Below are 25,943 nucleotides of genomic sequence, written 5' to 3' on the forward strand. Positions count from 1 at the left end.
ATTTCTTGGTCTCATTTGATAGAATGGAAGATATGTTACAGAAATGGAGATGATTTTGATTGGTTTTAGCACTGGAAATGGCTTGAAACTGAGCTCAAAATAGCAGAAATGTTAAATTTTTGCCGATGTTCAAGAGTAAACAAACGATCTCACACGTCTAATACACGCCAGCTGGTGGGTCTAATAGACATTCACAAATGTGGTGATGATATTTATACAATTATTACAATATTGCATAACAGTAAATCTTCTATTTTTTGGTGTGAATAAAAATTCATTATGTGAATAAAAAATCAAAATGGAATTTATTTGTAAAGCCTCAAAATGTAACTAATGAACAGAGTAAATGTTAGTTTAGTGCCAGGAATACCTATATTGTTTAGTCTGGACCCTATTTTGAAATTGGAATATTTTGAACTTTGTGTTAAATTGGCCAAATTACCAATTTCCGATCACTTTATTTTGTATTTGAAACAGTTGGCTTGGCAATTTCTTGTGCTCAATCGATAGAATAGAAGTAATACTAGTGAAATAGCTAAGAATTTGGTTGACTGGAATAATGTAATAGGCCTAAAATGGGAGTCAAAGTCAGCAAAATCGCCGATTCGTAAATATCGCTGACACATCAAAATTCGCGAGAGCATAATTTCGTCAATTTTCCATCAAATTTCATACTTTTTGTTTTATTACCTTCACAAAAAGATTCTCTACCATTTCATAAGAAAAAATAACAAATTTTATTTTTTTTAAATTCTTGGACACTGGGGCACCACTTCAGATTTTGGCCTTGGACCCTGAAAGGGTTAAGCAGTGACACTGTGCTTAAGGAGGTGGTTGATTTAAGTTAGATTAGGTTAACCTAACCTCAGCAAGGACCTCCACCTTACTTGGTCTCCATGTCTCTCTCAGATGTTACAGCCCTAATAAACCCACTACACCCTTAGGAAAGAACATCTGGATCCTGCATCACTGCAGAAGAGCTCCTAAAATAGATGGAATTACAGGCCAAGCTCTCATGGTTCTCAGAACTTCCTGGGAAGGAGCTATCTATCCAGAGGCACCTATCTTGGCAACAGAGCATGAGGGCCAAATTGGTAAAAGATTACAGGTACACTGTTTGACAGGAAAAACCTACAATGATCCTGTAGCTCTGTCCATCATGAACAAGGATCTCGAGTAATTCTTCACAGGAACATTTATTTATCCCCCTGTTGTGGCTTCTTCCAGAAATCCTCTCATGCATTGCAGTTCGGAAGGTCATTTGAAATGTGACTGATGTCTGTGCATTTCTGGCAAAACAGTTACTGAATGAATGGAGATGATGAAAGTGTCACCCTTTCTTGGTGGGAGGCAGCCAATGTGTTAAAAAATTTCCTCAAGTTTCCCTCTTGCTGGAGATGACTGCAAATGTTAATGATTTGCTGCATCCCCTTTGCACCATGGTAACCTCCACAATCTTGGTTCCTGTCATTCTAGAACATTGCAAAGGAGGTTCTACATCTCTACTACCAACTGTCAGTGGTGGGTGCACAATCCATTGACAGTAATTCTATCTAAGATGAAAGACTTGATGTTGCTTACCTAAGTAAATCATTATTTTTGGTGAGGAGCAGTGTGGTTAAGGAGTGAGCCACCAAGCCGAGAGTTTGAGGTTTAAATGCAGGCAAAGCAGTAGTGAGAGCTGACACAGTGGCTTCCTGAAGTGAAGATGTCTCTCCTGACAGACCTCGAGAAAATGCAGCCCAACAAGAAATCTCATATTTCCCTATACTGCCATTCTCTGAAAAAATCAGTAGTTACTCTGTTATTACATTGCAGTACAGTCAGACCGTTATATCTGCAGCATTCATAATTTATAAACTCTAATTTTTGAGGGGATGGGGATTCATAAATAACCATAAATAAAATGAAAACTATGTATACGCTTCTACTCATAATAGCCTCTGAAACACAAATGAGCCTAAATCTTATTTACTGAGAACTCTAGGAATATAATTCCTGCAAATCTGAGGGCTCTGGCTATTGTATTCAAGGAAATTTTTGTAATTACTTACTGTATTTGTAATTACATACAGCTACAGGAGCACAGCTATATGCTGGCAGTGTTCTGTTTTCAGTAAACATAAACAGTGTAATCTTAGGCTGGTCCGAGGGTAAAAATACTCTTGAAATCTGGCACAGGTAAACTAGAAGATTACACATTATGGCTGTTCATTAAAACAATATTATTTGAACAGTTAAATACTTTTTGGTTTACCCTACTCTACCCTACCTGAAAACTCTAGAACTGCAGACACATTCATCACCTTCAAAACTCCTGTTAGAAAACATCTTATCTCCCTGATACACCCCGTCAACTAACTACATAAAAACCACCTGGTGGTTCACACTTACACTCACTCACTCACCCATTTGACTATAAGCACAGAAATACGTATCTTAATCTTAAAATAATGATTCCTAACTAGTCACAAGTTTGCCTGTGATACTCCAATATAGAAACTATGTACAGTGGAACCTCAAATTTCGAACTTAATCCGTTCCAGGAGCTATTTCTAAATTCGAAAAGTCTGAAATTCGAAGCAATATTTCCCATAAGAAATAATGGAAATACAATTAATCCATTCCAGAAACCCAAAAATATTCACAAAAAAAATACAGTTTTACATACACACAACAAATGCTATAGTCTTTAATTATGTATAGTAATATAAAATAACATTTTTACTTACCTTTATTGAAGATTGGTGATGGCATCTGGAAGATAGGGAGGAGGAGAGAGGTAGCTGGGGTTATTGTTTGGAAGGAGAATCCCCCTCCATGAGGACTTCCGGTATCAAAGCCCTCTCTGGGGTTGCTTCCCTTCTCTGTATTTTAATGCCACTAGGACCAGCTTGAGAGTAATTGGACCCCAGTCTCACAAAATAACTGTCTACAGTCGTCTGTTTCTGTCTCACAAAATAACTATCCACAGTCGTCTGTTTCTGTCTCACAAAATAACTGTCCACATTCATCTGTTTGTCTCACAAAATAACTCCAGTCGTCTGTTTCTGTCTCACAAAATAACTGTCCACAGTCATCTGTTTCTGTCTCACAAAATAACTGTCCACAATCATCTGCTTGTCTCACAAAGTAACTCCACAGTTGTCTGTTTCTGTCTCACAAAATAACTCCAGAGTCATCTGTTTCTGTCTCACAAAATAACTGTCCACAATTGTCTGTTTGTCTCACAAAATAACTCCACAGTCGTCTGTTTCTGTCTCACAAAATAACTGTCCAGTCATCTGTTTCTGTCTCACAAAATAACTGTCCACAGTCGTCTGTTTCTGTCTCACAAAATAACTGTCCACAGTCCTCTGTACATCCTGGCAAGCTCAACAAATCTCACTCCAATCTCATACTTCTGTATTATTTCCTTCTTCACATCTATGGTGTTTCTCACTTTCTTTACCACAGGGGTACCACTAGCAAGTTTCTTTGGGCCCATGGCAGCTTATTTCACAGCCCTACAAGCACTAAACACAATTAAATAATCGTAAAATGTGTGAATGAGATTACAGGTTAGTGTTCACTCAAGCATAAACAAAGCTAGGCTGCTCACGGCGCCTGCGTGGGGATGTGGACAGAGCGGGCCAGCGGACAGGTCCTGTACCCGGAGGTCCGAAAATAGGGGCGCATTCGATAATAGGGACACAGTTTGTCCGAAAAAATGGTCTTATTTTTGAAACGTTCGATATGTGATACGTTCGATTTTTGAGGTTCCACTGTATTGTGCCAAAACAAAAGCATTCACATTGCTAAACTCACAAACTAGTATTTAGTCACTTAGCATTTAGTCACTTAGTATTTAGTCAATTTACTCCACAATTTGTAATAATTTAGGGTTATGAATTAATCTAAGTTTACCCGAAATGCCTAGCCTTGCTAGGTGTTCTAGTGGCCCCCTCTGTAATTAGTATTTTATTACATGTAAACCACACAATAACCAAAATCTGTAAACCCCGCATTGTAATCCTTATAGAGAATAAACTTTGATTTGATTTGATTTGATTTCATAAACTTTTACAAATATCTTGTGGATTTTCTGCAGCTGTGCTTTGCTGAGGAATCATTTAGTCAGCACAAAAGTCCTTAGTACTAGGAAAATTATGCTTAAATTATACAGAATACTTGCATCAAAACAGTTTCAAGAAATTCAGCATTCATTATCAGCTTGACCTAGCAAAGGCTAGTGTACAGTCCACTGTCATATATATGGTGTTGCATGCAAAGAGTATGTAATCATTATTCGGAGCATGTTAACACACTCACAGAGGCTGCCTCCCCAACCAGCGAACCAGATACTAAGGATCTAACGATCTAACGGGGCCCCATCATCAGATCAGTATCTAGGTTCAGCCAATCATATTGTGGATCTGGCAACTGTGAAGGTGACGTGGATACCACTCACATTCTCACCCTTGTCATTTCCATTCAAGAGCTGGTTGAAGCACAGTGGTCTGCATTCTATTGGCTTCAATTCTGCCTTGATTACCGTGGCATGCACTAATACCTATTGCTGTACATAGTATATATAGTGTACATACTTCTGTCTATACTTGGCAAAGGATAATATAATTCAAAGTTTTTTCTGCTGTGTTTATTTTGCTCCCTTTACACCCAGGATAACAAGCCTTTGAGTACCTGGGTTGTAATATATGGAAACAAATGTACAGTGGTGTAATGGTTCAACCATTGTGGAAAAAAAGAATTGCACCATGCACCAAGCGTCACATGCTTGATGGAGCTCAAGAGCATTCTGCTGGCTTAACCAAGGAAGAAAGATCTAAGTGTAAGGTATTCTACACCAGTTGAGGGACTACTCATGCAGTGGCAGCATAAAAATTCTTATTTGGATTTGAAAGTTACTGTGTAAAGCACGTACCTATTCATTAAATGCTTCAATGTGCAGGGGAAGAAAGACCAATTAATGCCAAAAATACAGATATAAATACCTTCCAGTAAATTTGGAAATTTTGCTCCCTTATTCAAGAATTTTCCGAGTATTGTAATGGTTTTCTTTTTGGCTGTCTCTTCACACTTGGCTTCAAACTGTTCAGCAAGAAGGGGTACCACCTAAAAAAAAAAAAAAAAAAAAACTGGCTTCTAACTGCATATTTTTCAAGAAGTATACTATTCATTTATATCGATACATTTCCAATATTTGATCCTGCAACAAGTACAGCCTTCATTTGTAAACAAATGTACAAAAATTTATGAAGACTTTCTTATGTTATTCTGCTTGTTCACCTAATGACAAATGCAAAGTGCCATAAATTAATTCATATTAAATAAACCTTAATGTAAAAACCCAAGATGCCTACTGTGACACTGAGTTCCTTCATCTCTAGTAAATTCACTTCAAAATGGCTGAAACATCATGGCAACTTACAAAATAAGGAGGGAGAAGGGGAAAAGAAAGAAGGAAGGAAAAAACAAGGAGAGGGGGGGAAAGGGAAATGGAGAGAGACAATGGAGTGAAAAAATAAAGATACAGAAAAAATACATACATGAATGTTTTTTTTTTTTAACACTGGGCATCTCCCACAGAGGCAGGATGACCCGAAAACAAGAAATGCTTTCATAAAGTTTTTCTTCTATCTTTTTTTTTTTTTTTTACAAACCGGCCTTATCCTACCAAGGCAGGTGACCTAAAAAGAAAAAATTTCTCTTTAAAATTGGTATGTATACAGGAGAAGAGGTTACTAGTCCCTTGCTCCTGGCATTTTGGTCGCTTCTTATGACACACGTCTTACGGGGAAAGGATTCTTCTCCACTGCCCCATGGAGGTGTGTGTATGAATATTTATGTGCATATATTATCCAGAGAGTAGAGAGGGGGTTGTTGAGGTGGTTTGGACATTTAAAGAGGATAAAGGAAAATTTGATGACTTGGAGGGTGTATAAATCTATAGTGGAGGGAATCCTGGATAGGGGTCACCCTAGGAAAGAATGAGAAGATAAGATAAGATAAGATTTCATTTGTATTTTTAACCCCGCAGGGTTAGCCACCCAGGATAACCCAAGAAAGGCAGTGTGTCATCGAGGACTGTCCGTCTTATTTCCACTGGGGTCCTCAATCTTGTCCCCCAGGATGTGACCCTATGGCTAGATGTTGAGGGTCCAAACCGTAGATCTATGCCATGAGCTCAGCTCACTCTGATAACTGTGAGCAGTAAATTTGGGCCTAGATATGAGAGAATACATCTATGTTGTATGTGTGCACCACATAAAATAAATCCTGCAGCACACAGTGCATGAGAGAAAAAACTGAGACCATAATTTTCGGTTAAAACAGCGATTTTGCAGTGCTTTTTCGTATGTTTTTTATAGTTGTATTTGCAATTTCTTGGTCTCATTTGATAGAATGGAAGATATGTTACAGAAATGGAGATGATTTTGATTGGTTTTAGTAATGGAAATGGGTTGAAACTGAGCTCAAAATAGCAGAAATGTTAAATTTTTGCCAATGTTCAAGAGTAAATAAATGATCCCACATGTCTAATACACGCCAGCTGGTGGGTCTAGTATATGCTCACAAATGTGGTGATATTATTTATACAATTATTACAGTATTGCATAACAGTAAATCATCTATCTTTTGGTTTGAATAAAAATTCATTATGTGAATAAAAAATCAAAATGAAATTCATTTGTAAAACCTGAAAACATAACTAATGAACAGAGGAAATGTTAGTTTAGTTCCAGGAATGCCTGCATTGTTTATTCTGGACCCTATTTTGAAATTAGAATATTCTGAACTTTGTATTAAATTGGCCAAATTACCAATTTCCGATCGCTTTATTTTGTTGTTTAAACAGGTGACTTGGCGATTTCTTGTGCTCAATCGATAGAATAGAAGTAATACTAGTGAAATAGCTAAGAATTTGGTTGACTGGAATAATATAATTGCCCTAAAATGGGAGTCAAAGTCGGCAAAATCGCCGATGCGCTTATTGTTGACACATCAAAATTCGTGAGCATAATTTTGTCAATTTTCCATCAAATTTTGTACTTTTTGTTTTATTACCTTTAGAAAAAGATTCTCTACCATTTCATAAGAAAAAATAACAAAATTATTTTTTGAAAATTCTTGGACACCGGTGCGCACTTTGAAATTTGGCCTTTGGACCCTGAAAGGGTTAATGATCACTCGGACTTATGACCAGCTCTCTGACTTCTATACATACTAAAGTAATGTATACAGCCTCTCCTAACTTAGCGAAGAAGTTAGGGGCCTAAGACCCTATCAGTAAACGATTTCATTACTAATTGAGGAATAACCCCTGACTGACACTTCAAAAGTGTCACCACCCAAAATTAAAACATTCAGTTTTATGTTTGCTGGGAAATTCCTTTCAATCTGTTTATTATTAACAGTAATAAATCATGAAATAGGTCAATGACATACTTCCGAGATATTCCAGGCAATGTGCATAGCTGATTGCTTGGGATTTTTTTTTTTTTCTGAGAAAATCATACTTTTTTCAGTCTTTGCATAGGGTAAGAGTGATTTCCTATAGTTACATTTTTCTATATATTGTCAGTTTTTATTAATTTGGGCGTCTTTATCATGCTTTTGCGTTATTTATATTATACCTAATATTATTCTGGAATAAATATGATAGGTAGATACCTTTATTGATACTAATAGCACAGTGGACCCTCGTTTTTCGCAAGCATCGGAGGTCATAATTTTCGAAAATCGTAACTTTTTTCGTCAAAACACTGACTTGCGAATCGTTGTTTGACTCGCAAATACATGTAGTCATTTGTCATAAACGCGTACACATGGCCCCAAGTGGCCCCACACTCCATTCCCAGCCAGTGTGCCACTATCAGAGAGTGAGGATGATCCCACGCATTCATACGATACATTTTGTAATATTCCATTCGTTTTAGTGCTTGCAACTGCTAAATAAGCCACCATGGCTCCAAAGAAAGCTCCTAGTGCTGAGCCTTTGGTAAAGAAGCTGAGAAACATGATAGAATTCAAGAAAGACATTATTGAAAAATATGAAAGTGGAATGCGTGTGGCAGAACTTGCCATGCGGTATGGGAAACCCCATACAACAATCGCTTCCATCATGGCCAAGAAAAAGGAAATCAAGGAAGCTGTTGTTGCAAAAGGGGTAAATATGCTCACAAAAATGAGATCACAAGTGCTCAAAGATGTTGAGAAGTTACTGTTGGTGTGGATCAACAAGAAACAATTAGTAGGAGATAGTGTTATGCAATTGATAATTTGTGAAAAGGCAAGGTAGTTGCATGCCAATCTCGTAAAGAAAATCTCTGCAACGAGTGCTATGCTAGTGAATTTAAGGCCAGCAAAGGCTGGTTTGAGAGTTTTAAGAAGGATAGTGGCATACACAGTGTGGTAAGGTATGGTGAGGCTGCCAGTTCTGACAAATATGCGGCTGAAAAATATGTGAGTGAATTCAAGGGGTACATAGAAGCTGAAGAATTCAAACCCCAACATGTGTTCAATTATGACGAAACAGGCCTCTCTGGAAGAAAATGCCAAGGAGGACCTACATCATGCAGGAGGAAAAGGCACTACCAGGACACATGCCTATGAAAGACAAGTTTACTCTTTTGTTCTGTAGTAATACTAGTGGGGATTTCAAAGTGAAGCCTTTACTAGTGTATCACTCTGAAAATCCCAGGTTGTTCAAGAAAAACAGTGTCGCCAAGAGTAAATTGTGTGTGTGATGTGGAAGGCTAAAAGTAAGGCATGGGTCACAAGGGAAATTTTCCTTGATTGGTTCAATGAAGTGTTTGGCTGCAGTGTGAAGAAATACCTCCTGGAAAATAAATTGGAACTCAAGCGCTTCCTGGTAATGGACAATGCACCTGCTCATCCTCCAGACTTGGATGACCAAATTGTGGAGGAGTTTCGTTTCATCACAGTGAAGTTCTTGCCCCCTAATACCACTCCTCTCATCCTGCCCATGGACCAGCAGATCATTTCAAACTTCAAAAACTCTACACCAAAGCAATATTTCAAAGGTGCTATGATGTGACCTCAGACACTCAATTGACCCTAAGAGAGTTTTGGGAGGGAGTGATTTCCAGGACTTTGAACTCTGCTTGGAGAAGATTATGGCCAGATTGTATCCAAAAGATGAATTTTGAAGGGTTTGGGGCTGAACCTGAGGACCCTATGCCAGTTGTGGAGTCTACTGTGGCATTGGGGAATTCCATGGGGTTGGATGTGAGTGGCGAGGATGTGGAAGTTGGAGGAGGACTACAACGAAGAGCTAACCACTGAAGAGCTGCAAGAGCTTCATCTGGAACAGCAACAGACCACAGCTCAGGAAACTGCTTCAGAGGAGGAGGGAGAGAGATGGAAGAAGGTGCCTTATTCAGAGACTAAGGAGATTTGTGTAATGTGGAGTAGGATGGAAAGATTTATGGAGGAACATCACCCTGACAAAGCTGTGTTGGCAACATGTACAATGACAATGTCTTGTCCCATTTTAGGGAAATTTTAAAGAGATGCCAGAAACAGAGCTCTCTGGACAGATATTTAGTGCCATAGGTGTGCAGTGACTCCCAAGCTGGTCCTAGTGGCATTAAAAAACAAAGACGGGAAGTAACCCCGGAAAAGCACTTGGTACCTGAAGTCTTTATGGAAAGGGATTCCCCTTCCAAACAGTAATTAATCCATCCTCTCCCCTCCTCTCTTCTTCCATACACTAAGAAGAATCTTCAATAAAGGTAAGTGTCGTGCTAATATTGTTTCATTCTTCATGTCTCATTGTTTTCTGTGTACAGTAAGGCCCCGCTTTACGGTGTTTCGCCTTATGGCGTTCCGCTAATACGGCGATGTCAAATTATGACCATAATTTGCTATACGGCAAGCGGTCTTTTAAATACGGCGCCCCCCACCCGGTTTGTTTACATTTTCCGTGACCACATCTATTATGTCAGGAAACTTTCCAAAATTTCAAGTGTTTTAAAGTTACTGCATATTTTATATGTACTCTGATAATTATACTTATGTGTACCTGTACCTAAATATACTTACACACTGTGCTGGTGTGCAGGTACACATTAAAATCGCTAAGTCTCTCTCTACTCATGACGCCAATACTACGTAATAATAATCACTCTTGGGCACACTAAATGACTTATTTTACATCAATATAGGCATTTTCATTAATCCATCTATGATATTTTCCTCAAAATTATATATGAAACCCATTACATAGCATATAAACATGATATAAACACTCAGAACAAAAATTGATGTAAATATGAGATTTGTTTACAAAGCAGCTGTGTAGGTAGTGTCGGAAGAATTACGTTTTCTCTAGTCAAACACTGGGGGGTAACTGTAGAAAAATATTCTTTTCGTATGCCTTTATGTATAGTAATTCACGACCCTTGTGGGTTTAGTGCTTTTTATAATAAATAATAATAATTATTATTATTAATATTAATAATAATAATAATATTATTATTATTATTAATATTAATACTACTAATAATAACAATATTATTATTATTATTATTATTATTATTATTATTATTATTATTATTATCTTCATTCACTCTAAAAATGGTGTGTTGCTGTTTGTTTATTCTGAACTAACTTGTACAACTTGTACACAATGTAAGAGTATTTGTATTGTGAGGTAATTATTATTAAAATAAAAAAAGTATTGAGGTAAATGTTTTACAAACTCTTACAAATGGACGTGAATGAACTAAAAGTAGACACATATTAATACGCATTTATTTTGCCTGACCAAGTGATCGTCCACTACCTGTTCAGTTTGTGTTCTTACATTGTCTCAATTCTGTATCTCATTCTCTCTCTCGTTTACTCTTTCGTTAACTAGTTGGCTCTCATTGACGATGGTGTCTAAGGTTAGCTGTAATAAAAAGAGAAGTCGTAAGCCTCTTGCTTTAAGTGCCAAGTTAGAGGATGATGGTGTGCCATTCTGATTTTATTCAATAAACACCCTGCCACTCACCTCTCACACATTAATATTAATATTTTAAGGTAAGTAATAAGTGTACTCTGTGTGTATCTTACCTTTTATTGTGTTTTTAATGCCTATTTCTATTGCTAACTTAATATAAGTTAGTGTAAACTTGTTGTCTGGCATTTATTGCATATTTTATATGCTCATAATAATACTTGTGGAGCCGGGTGGAGGGACAACATTACGTTTTCTCTGTTCAGCCATCAGAGAAAACGTGTATGAATCTGCGTTTGGCCCAGCTACTCCCTCACTCCTCTTTTGTTTACAATTTTCGGTACCAATTATTCATTACTTCTACCTTCGTTTATGATGGCATCTAAAGGTAGTTGTTAGAAATGATTAAATTCAGTGAACAAGGCATGTCGATGTTAATAATATGGCTCTGGGCCACAGCGTAGGTAGCCGGTAGGTGTAGCCCCAGCTACACCTACCGGCTACACCTACCAGCTACCTACACTGACTTTATACAAATAAATACTACTCACCTCTCTTCCTATATTAAGACTACACATATTTTAAGGTAAATAATGAGTGTACTGTATGTGCATTTTACCTCTCTGGGATGTTTTAAATATCGTATATTAAGTATGAGACGGGGAGCCAGTGCTACCTACACCTGGGCTACCTGCACCTGACTTCCTACAAATAAGTACTACTCACCTCTCTTCCTACATTAAGATTACAAATACTTTAAGATAAGTAATGAATTTACTGTGACTATATTTTACTGTGTGTTTTTAATGCCTAGTTCTATTATTAACTTAATATAATTTAGTGTAAACTTGTTGTCTGGCATTTATATGCATTTATAAATGGAAAAATAATGGAGTTCTGCCTTCCAGCGATGTCTGCTTTCCGGCGACAGCCTGGAACCTAACCCGCCGTATAAGTGGGGCCCTACTGTATATACATCTACATTTCATGTAAAAAAAATTATTTTGTTTTAATATTCTTGGGTGTCTGGAACAGATTACTGTAATTGGATTTACATTATTTCTTATGGGGAAAATAGTTTCGCAAATTGTCAATTTCGATATTAGTCACACTCTCTGGAATGGATTAATTACGAAAAACAAGGGTCCACTGTATAATTATACAATATTTTATAGTGCCATGAGCTTACATGTCCATACATCATGGTGAAGCATGAGTTACTGAGAGACATTGCTAGTGCCTTCTCTCTCTCTCTTGTACAGCCTCACACACTCTCCAATACCTCTCCATATATGTCGGTTTTTATTAATTTGGGCATCTTTATCATGTTTCCACTAGCTTGAAATCCTGTCAATGCTTTCACTGCCTTACTCTATCTTTATCCTTCAAGATAGTGGAAATGGTAGAATGCACCAGCTTCAAGCCATCAGCTATCACTTGCACTTTCTAACCAGCTTCATACTCGTTTATAATCCTCATTTTCACCTCAAGATTGAGAGCCTTCCTTTGTTTCTTGGCACTTCCTTGAGGTGAAGTCAAGATCTTCCTTTTTGCCAACATCTTGTACTATGGGATGCACAATAAAGTGCAAATTTGTACAAATATGTAGTCTTAGAGACAGTGAAAGCTAGTGTACTCAGTGGCTGTAGGAAGCAGACTGAGATATACTTGATGCTGAGACACCACGCTGCCTGTTTCCATGACCCAAGTTCTCGTAAGGCATAAAAGCCTAATAATAATAATAAAATACTAATACACCTACCATCCAACTTACGACCGAGTTCGGTTCCGAGAAACCGGTCGTAAGTCGAAATGGTCGTAAGTCGAACTTTACTACTGAATATCAACAAAACATTTTTGTAATGACTTTATTTTATTGTTTAATTTTGGTATTTCTGTTTTACTATGTACAACACAAATAGCTGCTTATTTCCCAGAAATTTGGCATAAAAAACACGGTCATAAGTCGAGTGGTCGTAAGTCGAGCAGGTCGTAAGTCGGATGGTAGGTGTAATAATAATAATAATAATCTCCATGGGGAAGTGGAACAGAATTCTTCCTTCTTAAGCCATGCATGTTGTAAGAGGCGACTAAAATGCCGGAAGCAAGGGGCTAGTAACCTCTTCTCCTGTATATATTACTAAATGTTAAAGGAGAAACTTTCGTTTTTCCTTTTGGGCCACCCCGCCTCGGTGGGATACGGCCGGTGTGTTGAAAGAAAAAAGAAAGAATAATAATAATAATAAAATAATAAATAATCTCTCTAGAGTGGTTTAAATGTCATACATATTTTGTATGGGTTTGGTAGCTGACATTTAAAGCACTCCAGAGTGATTATTATTATTACATATTATTATTATTATTTGCTTTACATGATGGTAGGATTGCTGGTGTCCTTTTTTTCTGTCTCATAAACATGCAAGATTTCAGGTACGTCTTGCTACTTCTACTTACACTTAGGTCACACTACACATACATGTACAAACATGGTTTAGAAAGACACGTAAGCAAACACTATAACATATTTATTAGAAAACGTTTCGGTCCTGGGACCTTGATCAAGGTCCCAGGACCGAAACGTTTTCTAATAAATATGTTATAGTGTTTGCTTACGTGTCTTTCTAAACCAACTTGTCGGTATTTATTACCAAGGTTTATACCATGTACAAGCATATATATATACACACCCCTTTGAGTTTTCTTCTATTTTCTTTCTAGTTCTTGTTCTTGTTTATTTCCTCTTACCTCCATGGGGAAGTGGAACAGAATTCTTCCTCCGTAAGCCATGCGTGTTGTAAGAGGCGACTAAAATGCCGAGAGCAAGGGGCTAGTAACCCCTTCTCCCGTATAAATTACTAAATTTAAAAAGAGAAACCTTCGTTTTTCTTTTGGGGCCACCCTGCCTTGGTGGGATACGGCCGGTTTGTTGAAAAAAAAAAAAAAAAAATTATTATTACTACCATCCACATACCTTGTTCACTGAGTTTAATCATTTGTTAAGCTGCCATGAGAGACACAGAGAATGTAATAATAATAATGTAGTAATAATAATTAATAATAATTACAATAGCTCTGGAGTGCTTTAAATGTCAGCTAAAAAACTATATGAAATACGTATGATATTGAAAGTGCCCCAGAGTGATTAATTATATTTTATTATTATTAGTGTTATCACCATCGACATATCTTTTTCACTGAGTTTAATCGTTTCATAATTAACCCTTTCAGGGTCGAGAGGCCCTCTCCTAAACTTGTTCTCAGGGTCGAAAATTTTTCCGAAAAAAAAAATTATTTTTTCTTATGAAATGATAGAGAATCTTTTCCCAATCATAATGACACCAAAAGTATGAAATTTGATGGAAAACTTACGGAATTATGCTCTCACGAAGTTAGCAGTCTCGGCAATGTTTACGCATCGGTGATTTTGCCCACTTTGAGCCCTATTTTCGACCAATTCCAGTGTACCAGTCGACAAAAATCATATCTATATCACTAGAACTCCATTTTTTCTATCGAATGAGTACAAGAAACCACCTATTTACCGATTTCAACTATCCAATAAAGTGGTCAGAAATTGGCAAATTTGCCAATTTCACACAAATTTTAGAAGATGCCAATTTCCAAATAAGGTCCAGAATAAGCAAGAGAGACATTCCTGGCACTAAAATAACATTTTCTCTGTTCATCAGTCACATCCCCAGGCCCCTCTTACATCTCTTTTGCTTTCCACTTTGAATTTTTATTCTCAGAAAAAGTAGAAGATATACTGTTATGCAGACTACTGCATTAGTGTAGAAATGGTATAAATAATATCAATGCACTTGTGAAAGAATATTAGACTCACCAGTTGACGTGTACTGGATGCTTGGCATGATTTGTTTACTTTTGAAATTTGGTAAAAATCGAACATTTCTGCTACTTTGAGCTCAATTTCAAGGTACTTTTCATTATGAAACCAATCAAAATCATCTCAATTTCTGTAATATGTCTTCAATTCTATAAAATGAGACCAGGAAAACTAGAATACAACAATAAACGCCATACACTGCAAAGTCGCTGTTTTAAACCAAAAACAAGGTCAGAGTTTTTTTTTTCTCATTATGCACTGAGTGCTGCAGGATTTTTTTTATACCGTGCACACTGACCACATAGACCCATTCTTACATATGAAGGCCTACCAGCTTTCTCTCGCTGGATTTGAAGGCGCTAGAATTTAGGCGTTCCAGTAGGTCAATAACCCTGGTGCGTAAGCCGTACTAGTACGTCAGAAACCCTGAAAGGGTTAAGCTGCCACGAGAGACCGAGAATGTAAACAAAGATGAACACACCACTTTATTGTGAACTTCTTTCATACCTCTTCCATTTTCCTATCTTTCCACTTCCAAGTGCTACTGCACTTTTATCTTGTACTATGGGGTGCATAATCAAGTATAAATTTACAGATGAAATATGTAGTCTTGGAGACTGCTTGATACTAAGACCCATCACTAACCCATTTACAGTGAACTTCTATTGTACTTCTTCCATTTTACTCTTCCAAGTGCTGCTGCACTTCTGTCTTGTACTATGGGGTGCACAATCAAGTACAAATTTGTACAAATATGTAGTCTTTGTACTGAGTGGCTGTAAGAAGGAGATGAAATGCTTGACGCTGAGACACTGTGCTGCCCATTTCTGTGACCCAAGTTCTCGTACGGCATACAATACTGACTTGTCGGAGAGCCTGTCGTAACTCTGAGTTGTCAGTAAACGAATACGTCGGTAAGTGAGAAGAGGCTGTATTAGAGCTGATTTCCTCTATTCTGTTTATTACAATATACAATACACTACTGTATAAACATTTAAAAATATACTAAAAATGTTATAAATGGTGCAAAGGTAACATTATAACAATATCTAAAGATGGTTGACACAAACGCACTACCAGTAGAGTATGCTCCTCGCTTAACAACCAATTCGTTTACTGACTTACTCTTAGGACCGGATAATATTTTGTGAAGGGATTCAGGGAAACTGGTTAGCTGGCCTTGAGTCCTGGAAATGGGACGTACAATGCCTGCACTTTAAAGGAGGGGTTTAGGATATTGTCATTTTGAAGGGATGTCTAACTGTCATATGTGTGTGCCTCTGCAAAAACACTGATTATGTATGAGTGATGGTGTAATTGTTGAATGATGAAATTTTTTTTTTCTTTTTTTTGGGTTTTTCTTTCTTTTTGAGTCACCCTACCTCAGTGGGAAATGGCCAACGTGTTAAAAAAGGAAAAAAATAACAAATAACAGTTTAGGTATCTCATGTAAAACTTCCTTGTACGACTCTAAGGTTTCATCAACCATTAATTCCAAAGTAAGCACTGCCAAACTCAATATTACCATTTCACACACTGCTTGAGCTGTAGCCTCATGAGCAACAACAAGAGCAAGAAGAAGGTGAGCACTTGGAAACATCAGACGTTGTTCTGGTGCTGTCAGGTGTCCCACACACTCTGCAGATATATCAACACAATTATGAGTGCACCAAGATAACCAGGAAATTAGTATCCATATCTGCAGTGCTGTACTGGGGGACTTAAGCTTCTGAATGAGTTGCACTAAGAGGGTTTCAACCTGAAAAAAAAATGTAAGCTTTTTCCCATTTTTTTATAATGATAATACAGTAGATATTATAATTATGTCACACTTGTTCATAACTCCGGGCTGGCATTCATAAAACTATCACAGCATTATTTTCTCAATAATGAGTCTTGTAGATCTCATCCATAAGTACAGATCATGATAACCCAGTCATTTATAAGTTAGGGACTGCTAGTAAACCAACTACTGCAATACTCCTACCACCTACCTCCAGCATCTCCACCATCCCAACTCTAAATGCAATTATGCATGGCCTATAGTCAACTGGTATAGGTGTGATGGGTTCCAGATTATTTACTCATTATAAAATTCATCCAAGGAATGGTTAGGAAAGGATAAAAGAAGTTTTGAATTTTAAGGACTTGAACATGTGAGATAGGAGTGAATGGAGATGAGTGGTTTGTTAATGGATGCACTATTGGAGTGTGAGAAAGGTACCTTTTATGAAGGGATTCAGGGAAACTAGTTAGCTGGATTTAGAGTCCTGGAGGTGGAAAGGGCAGTGTCTATATTCTGAAAGAGCGATAGGGAAGTTGCAGTCGGAGGGTAATTTGAATTGAAATGCCAGCACACTTTGGAAAGACAGAAATTGAATGAATGCTTTTCAGTTTGTTTTCTTGCTTTGAGTCAACCTGCCTTGGTAGGAGAAGGCCATTAAGGTAATAAAAACAAAAGCTCTGTCAAATTTTATAATACTGGTTTGCAAAGTTTCACCTTATATATCACTATTCTTGAAGCCCAGTCTTTAGTGAAACTCAATATTAAAAGGATTCTCTGCTACCAATGGCTCCTGACATTGTTTACCTAAATTGAAATACTTTCATGTTGATACTCCTATAAAAAATATTTTGAAACCCTCACCTTGTTTTCTTATTTTTTATTTTTTTTTACACTGCTGAATTATATATACATACAGTACTAGGATTTCTTTTCTTTACTTTGACTCACCTCTTAAGGCTGAGTTGGTAAGCTCACGTGTTTCATCTCGAGAGGCTTGTGATACTATTCCACGCTGCAGTGTCATAACTATAGCAGTGAGAGCTGAGAGTGCTGCTTCCTCAACCTCATCACTCACTCCCTCAACAATTTCTCGTCTTATGCTGGCCCACAGTGGTAATACATGTGGACTGATGTCTTCAGCTCCATACAACTCACAGCAGGTCACCTACAAAATTATTTGCATTCATAATTCAAGACATGCAAAGTCAAATATAAAATACAGCTGACACACTTGAAAACACTATCCTGGGATAAGTAAAGAGAATGTTCCTTCTATATTGATAGTTACTCACCCTGTAGTAAAAGTAGTGACTTCCTACACATTCGTAATCTAGGTAATAAATAAGACACATTTCAGCTTTGCAGCAGGTTTAACCAATCTAATATAGATGTGATACTAATACTGGAGACAGTGGAAGAGGAGAGGTAATGACACTTATCAGAAAAAGCAACACCGTTCCAGCCAACCACTGCTCTGACTTATGGGTATGACCTACTTCCATTAGTTAGTCCTGATGCACTTCTCTGGCTACAGTATACAAGTCTCCATACTTATGCCTCTGCTTTGGATACATCATGGCTAGGGGACTGAACATGTATTAAGGATAAGGCATTAAACACCTATCAAGGCTAAGGTAGTGAGCACTTTAAAATTACCTCTTAACTTCTTTCACAGTCCCAGTATAAATGTCACCGCTGTATTAGATTGATAAAAGTCTGCTGTGCTGGTAAAACAGTTCATCAATAAAGATATCTGGGTGTTGCACATATGTTTTTTCATCAATTAGTTTGTACTGTATATCATTAATGAAATAACTAATTTTTAATCTAAACTTTGATATTCCTTAATTTTTTTTTCTTTTTTCAACAAACCGGCCGTGTCCCACCAAGGCAGGGTGGCCCAAAAAGAAAAACGTAAGTTTCTCTTTTTAAATTTAGTAATTTATACGGGAGAAGGGGTTACTAGCCCCTTGCTCCCGGCATTTTAGTTGCCTCATACAACACGCACGGCTTACAGAGGAAGAATTCTGTTCCACTGTCGTGGGGGTTCGGAAGGAGATATGATGGTTGAAGATAAACACACTTGTGGATGGTAACACTATATATTGTCAGACTGTGGTAAGGAAGGGGCCAGCCTGCCTGTTACTGCCTGGTGTAGGTCTCCACGTGGACTGAGAGTGAGGTAGCGCGTCCCACTAACTCATGCCGCATCCCGTGACGTCATACAGTCACTAGGCCTAATAGGGATCTTCTATATAAACACATGGATGGTACTATGATACTCAGCTAAGCTATACAACACATGTAAGGGGGATCAGCAACTATGCTGACAGCTCGGTCATGTTACGTATGTCATCTCGACATACACTACTATGCTATAGGCTGAACAGGCAGGTGGTTCTGGGCTGATTCTATACAATAACAAAGACATATATAACTTAGAACTAATGGATGGTATCATAATCCCACCGCTGCCACCAATTTGTCGTGGGGGTTCGGAATGAGATATGATGGTTGAAGAAAAACACACTTGTGGATGGTAATACTATATATTGTCAGACTGCGGTAAGGAAGGGGCCAGCCTGCCTGTTACTGCCTGGTGTAGGTCTCCGCGTGGACTGAGAGCGAGGTAGCGCATCCCACTAACTCATGCCACATCCCGTGACGTCATACAGTCACTAGGCCTAATAGGGATCTTCTATATAAACACATGGATGGTACTATGATACTTAGCTAAGCTACACAACACATGTAAGGGGGATCAGCAACTATGCTGACACCACTTCCCCATGGAGATAAGAGGAAATAAACAAGAACAAGAACAAGAACAAGAACTAGAAAGAACATAGAAGCAATCCTACCATCATGTAAAAAAATTACAGGCTTTCGTTTTACACTCACTTGGCAGGACAGTAGTACCTCCCTGGGCGGTTGCTGTCTACCAACCTACTACCTAGGATATTCCTTAATTTTTTTTTTTATCTTTCTTGAGTACTTTATATTACTGGTTATAAAATGAACTTTTTTATCAATACAAGATGCTAAAGTTATACCCCTTGTCTTTCAACCCTTTCAGGTTCTGTGCCGTAGATCTACGGCTTTACATTGAGGGTCCAAACTGTAGATCTACGCCATGAGCTCAGCTCACTCTGATAAGCTGTGAGTGGTAAATTTGGGCCTAGATATGAGAGAATACATCTATGTGGTATGTGTGCACCACATAAAACAAATCCTGCAGCACACAGTGTATAATGAGAGGAAAAAAAGAGACTGATTTTCGATTAAAACAGCGACTTTGCAGTGTTTTTTTTTGTATGTTTTTTATAGTTGTATTTGTGATTTCTTGGTCTTATTTGATAGAATGGAAGACATATTGCAGAAATAGAGATGATTTTGATTGGTTTTAGCACTGGAAATGGCTTGAAACCGAGCTTAAAGTAGAGGAAATGTTAAATTTTTGCCCATGTTCAAATGTAAACAAACGACCTCACATGTCTAATACACGCCAGCTGGTGGGTCTAATATACATTCACAAATGTGGTGATGATATTTATACAATTATTACAATATTGCATAACAGTAAATCTTCTATTTTTGGTTTGAATAAAAATTCATTATGTGAATAAAAAATCAAAATGGAATTCATTTGTAAAGTCTCAAAACATAACTAATGAACAGAGGAAACGTTAGTTTAGTGCCAGGAAAACCTACATTGTTTATTCTGAACCCTATTTTGAAATTGGAATATTTTAAACACTGTGTTAAATTGGCCAAATTACCAATTTCCGATCACTTTATTTTGTAGTTGAAACAGTTGACTTGGTGATTTCTTGTGCTCAATCAATAGAATAGAAGTAATACTAGTGAAATAGCTAAGAATCTGGCCGACTGGAATAATGTAATTGGCCTAAAATGGGAGTCAAATTCGGTAAAATCGCCGATTCATAAATATCGCTGACACATCAAAATTCGCGAGAGCATAATTTTGTCAATTTTCCATCAAATTTCGTACTTTTTGTTTTATTACCTTCAGAAAAATATTCTCTACCATTTCATAAGAAAAAATAACAAATTTTTTTTTTTTGTAAATTCTTGGACCCTGATGCACGCTTTGAAATTTGGCCTCTGGACCCTGAAAGGGTTAATCATGATACATATTTTTTAAGATGAGAAAAATAAAGAAAGCTGGAGTATGGCAGTTTGTTATCACTGTTGGCATTCCAAGTGACAAATTATATAAAGGTTATTGTTATGCAATTAAGTTCAAACTAGTCAGCAGTAATACAGAAAATATAACACTGACTATAAACACAGAAATACTAATCTTAATCTTAAAATAATGAATCCTAACTAGTCATAAGTTTGCCTATGATACTCCAATATAGACACTTTGTATTGTGCTAAAACAAAAGCATTCACATTGCTAAACTCACAAATTATAATGTAGTCACCTAGCCTTAATACCATAATCTGTAAGGATTTAATGTTAAGAATTAATCTAAGTCTGCCCGAAATGCCTAGCCATGCTAGGTGTCCTAGTGGCCCCCTCTGTAATTAGTACTTTATAGCATGTAAACCACACAATATCCAAATCCTGAAAACCCCAAATTGTAACCCTTATAGAGAATAAACTTGATTTGATTTGATAACTTAAAGGAGTACCCAGGATATATATGAAAATTTGTACATACATGTATTCATTTTTTTTTTCAACAAACTAGCCGTATCCCACCAAGGCAGGGTGGCCCAAAAAGAAAAACAAGTTTCTCTTTTCAAATTTAGTAATTTATACAGGAGAAGGGGTTACTAGCCCCTTGCTCCCGGCATTTTAGTTGCCTCTTACAACACGCATGGCTTACGGAGGAAGAATTCTGTTCCACTTCCCCATGGAAGTGGGCCAACAGGCCTGTTGGCCCATACTAGGCAGGTCCTTTACAATCCATCCCACTAACAAAGCATAAGAGGAAATAAACAAGAACAAGAACTAGAAAGAAAATAGCAGAAAACCCGCAGGGGTTTGTATATACAGTGGACCCCCGCTTTACGATCAGCTCCCAATGCGATCAATTATGTAAGTGTATTTATGTAAGTGCATTTGTACGTGTATGTTTGGGGGTCTGAAATGGACTAATCTAATTCACAATATTCCTTATGGGAACAAATTCGTTCAGTAATGGCACCTGAACATACTTCTGGAATGAAATAATAACGTAAGCCGGGGGCCCACTGTATATGCTTGTACATGTATGTCTAGTTTGACCGAAGTGTAAGTAGAAGTAGCAAGACGTACCTGAAATCTTGCATGTTTATGAGACAGAAAAAAGGACACCAGAAATTCAACCATCCTACATATAACTTATGTTATAAATCTTTCTTTCTTTCAACACACCGGCCGTATCCCACCGAGGCGGGGTGGCCCAAAAGGAAAAACGAAAGTTTCTCCTTTCAAATTTAGTAATATATACAGAAGGGGTTACTAGCCCCTTGCTCCTGGCATTTTAGTCGCCTCTTACAACACGCATGGCTTACGGAGGAAGAATTCTGTTCCACTTCCCCATGGAGATAAGAGGAAATAGACAAGAACAAGAACTAGAAAGAAAATAGAAGAAAACCCAAAGTGATATGTATATATATGCTTGTACATGTATGTGTAGTGTGACCTAAGTGTAAGTAGAAGTAGCAAGACGTACCTGAAATCTTGCATGTTTATGAGACAGAAAAAAGGACACCAGAAATCCAACCATCCTACACATAACTCATGTTATAAATGAAGTGCTATAATCTGTATACTTCACTTAATTTTGGAACAGGAACAATGACTTTCTGTTGTTCCTCCAAAGACCAAAACCACAGTGCACATTTAGCTTATTTAAGAAACAAAAGCCTTGAATGGTTTTGCTCCAATCTTCTCACCAAAGTATGTAATGCATCCAGTTTAGCAGAGATGACATCTGAATCAAGCTTCTCTTGGAGAAGAGGTACACAGTAGGGAGCAAACAGTGGTGTGGATGATAAGGCACACCTCAAACTCAGCACCAGGTCTTCTGATGAGATGCCATAGGGATCACTAGCTGGCTAGCAAAATATAATGAACAATTATTTTCACAAATAAGCTGTCTTGTAACTTCCTACATTTTTAAATATTTGTAATTGAAAATGAATTACATGTATAGGAAAGGTCAATAAAAATTGTCAAGTGAAAGTTAAAATTTAAGGTCAGGTCAACAATCTTCAACATGCAGATCATTATTACAAAGGATACAAATGATATTCCTAAAAATAAAAACAGGTATCGCCTCTCTCTATGTAGTTTTCCTTTCATGCAGTAACATAATTCTATCAGTAATATACTATTATATATAGCACCACTTAATGTTTTAATCATAGATCCTTAAACACCTCTCAAAAATGGTTTATACTCACATTTAGAAGAAGAAAGAGAAAGAAATCATATTTTGGAAATTCTATAGTATGTTAAACAAAATCCTATGGTTGGTTTTACATTTAAATGTCTTGATCAAAGTCAAAAGAAAATAAACATCCAGTGAGACAAAACTGGGTCACGTAGATACTAAGTTGGAACTTGGCACTAGGGTGGAGGAAGGGAGTAAATAGTCAGTAATTATGTATTCTTTCTTTCTGTCAACCAACTGGCCATTTCTCACTGAGGCAGGGTGGCCCAAAAAGAAAAACAAAAGTTTTTCTTTTTAACTTTAGTAATGTATACAGGAGAAGGGGTTACTAGCCCCTTGCTCAAGGCATTTTAGTCGACTCTTATGATATGCATGGCTTACGGAGGAAGAATTCTGTTCTACTTCCCCCTGGAGATAAGAGGAAATAAGAACAAGAACTAATAAGAAAATAGAAGAAAACCCAGAGGGGTGTGTATATATATGCTTGTACATGCATGTGCAGTGTGACCTAAAAGTAAGTAGAAGTAACAAGACGTACCTGAAATCTTGCATGTTTATGAGACAGAATAAAACACCAGCAATCCTACCATCATGTAAAACAATGACAGACTTCTGTTTTACACTCACTTGGCAGGATAGTATTACCTCCTTGGGCAGTTGCTGTCTATCAACCTACTACCTAGGAGAGTTACGTATTCACAGGTTCATAATGTGCACACTTCTGTCCAAAGATAGGTTGGTTTGTTGGTGGAGGAGGGAAAATCATTAAAGCTATACAAGTGCATGGCTCACTAGCTTTACACATGTACACAGAACAAGTAATCATTCACACAATTCTGAATTAAATACAGTCTCTCCTCACTTAACAACGTACTTATTTAACAACAGCTCGGATTTACGACCAGCTCTCTGACCATTATGCATACCTAAGTAATGTATATTAGAACTGATTTCCTCTATTCTGTTTATTACAATATACAGTATGCTACTATATAAACATTTAAAAATATACTAAAAATGTTATAAATGGTGCAAAGGTGACATTAAAACAATACCTAAAGATGATTGACACAAACCCATTACCAGTATAGTATGCTCCTCATTTAACAACCAATTCATTTGTCAACCTACTCTTAGGAACAGAACTCCATCGTTAAATGAGGAGAGACTGTATTGTACATGCATATGTGTGACAGCTGTATGTGACATGAACAGAGCTGTTGTCTTTTGGTATACTTTTTTTTTTAACATGTTGGCCATTTCCCACCAATGCAGGGTGACTAAAAAAAGAAAGAAAAACCCAAAAAGAAAGAAAAAACCTTCATCATCATAATAATGATATAATAATAATAATACAATAAAGGATATTGGCAGTTTGGAGGGATATATGTGTATCTTTATACGTATATGCTTTTAAACTGTTGTATTCTGAGCACCTCTGCAAAAACAGTGATTATGTGTGAGTGAGATGAAAGTGTTGAATGATGATGAAAGTATTTTCTTTTTGGGGATTTTCTTTCTTTTTGGGTCACCCTGCCTCGGTGGGAGACAGCCGACTTGTTAAAAAAAAAAAATAATAATAACAATATCTTGGTAGACAGCAACCGCCCAGGGAGGTACTACCGTCCTGCCAAGTGAGTGTAAAACGAAAGACTGTAATTGTTTTACATGATGAGAGGATTGCTGGTGTCCATTTTTCTGTCTCATAAACATGCAAGATTTCAGGTACATCTTGCTACTTCTACTTACACTTAAGTCACACTACACATACATGTACAAGCATATATATACACACCCCTCTGGGTTTTCTTTCTAGTTCTTGTCCTTGTTTATTTCCTCTTACCTCCATGGGGAAGTGGAACAGAATTCTTCCTCCGTAAGCCATGCATACCAAACCATACCCCCGGCCGGGATTGAACCTGCGGTCATAGAGTCTCAAAACTCCAGCCCGTCGCGTTAGCCACTAGACCAGCTAGCCACAATAAGATTCATCCAACTAGGTATATTTCTACACCATAGGAAGGTTAGCACAGGCACCACTGTGACCACAAATGCAAGTTTTTACAGACGAATCTCCAGCTAGAGTGGCCGTGACGAACTCTAGCTCAAGTCCCTTCACTGCCGTCAACATGACTCAAGAAATCGTAATGACACGATTGGATTGCAAACAAACCATACCCCCGGCCGGGATTGAACCCGCGGTCATAGAGTCTCAAAACTCCAGCCCGTCGTGTCATTACGATTTCTTGAGTCATGTTGACGGCAGTGAAGGGACTTGAGCTAGAGTTCGTCATGGCCACGCTAGCTGGAGATTCGTCTGTAAAAACTTGCATTTGTGGTCACAGTGGTGCCTGTGCTAACCTTCCTATGGTGTAGAAATATACCTAGTTGGATGAATCTTATTGTGGCTAGCTGGTCTAGTGGCTAACGCGACGGGCTGGAGTTTTGAGACTCTATGACCGCGGGTTCAATCCCGGCCGGGGGTATGGTTTGTTTGCAATCGTGTCATTACGATTTCTTGAGTTAAGCCATGCATGTTGTAAGAGGCGACTAAAATGCCAGGAGCAAGGGGCTAGTAACCCCTTCTCCTGTATATATTACTAAATGTAAAAGGAGAAACTTTCCTTTTTCCTTTTGGGCCACCCCGCCTCGGTGGGATACGGCCGGTGTGTTGAAAGAAAGAAAGAATAATATCTTTATTTCTACAAGTACATGTACAAGGTATACAGGCCTAGCTGACATCAATGACATACTACTATATAGAAAGCTTCTTGTTATGCAGAACAAATAAGGTCAGTTTTGCCCTAGGATGCGACCCACACTAGTCGACTAACACTCAGGTACCCATTTTATTGATGGGAACATAGACAACCGGTGTAAACACGCCCAATCTCAACACTTCAAAATTTAAATACCCAAAGTTCATACACA

The 25,943-nt window shown here is 37.6% G+C and overlaps 1 protein-coding gene across 1 annotated transcript in view; it reads right to left on the bottom strand.

The window, feature by feature from the left end:
- Positions 1 to 25,943, bottom strand: part of Mms19 (MMS19 nucleotide excision repair protein) — a 95,881-nt gene that overhangs the window by 55,663 nt on the left and 14,275 nt on the right. Inside the window, exons 5-9 of the mRNA XM_053775171.2 lie at positions 22,513 to 22,674; positions 17,548 to 17,764; positions 16,339 to 16,451; positions 4,995 to 5,115; positions 1,582 to 1,780 (exon numbers count right to left, since the gene is read on the bottom strand). Of these exons, the coding sequence (XP_053631146.1) occupies positions 1,582 to 1,780; positions 4,995 to 5,115; positions 16,339 to 16,451; positions 17,548 to 17,764; positions 22,513 to 22,674 (812 nt within the window). The remainder of the gene's footprint in view (positions 1 to 1,581; positions 1,781 to 4,994; positions 5,116 to 16,338; positions 16,452 to 17,547; positions 17,765 to 22,512; positions 22,675 to 25,943) is intronic.

This window comes from Cherax quadricarinatus, chromosome 11, assembly GCF_038502225.1.
Source record: "Cherax quadricarinatus isolate ZL_2023a chromosome 11, ASM3850222v1, whole genome shotgun sequence".
Classification (NCBI taxonomy): Eukaryota; Metazoa; Arthropoda; class Malacostraca; order Decapoda; family Parastacidae; genus Cherax; species Cherax quadricarinatus.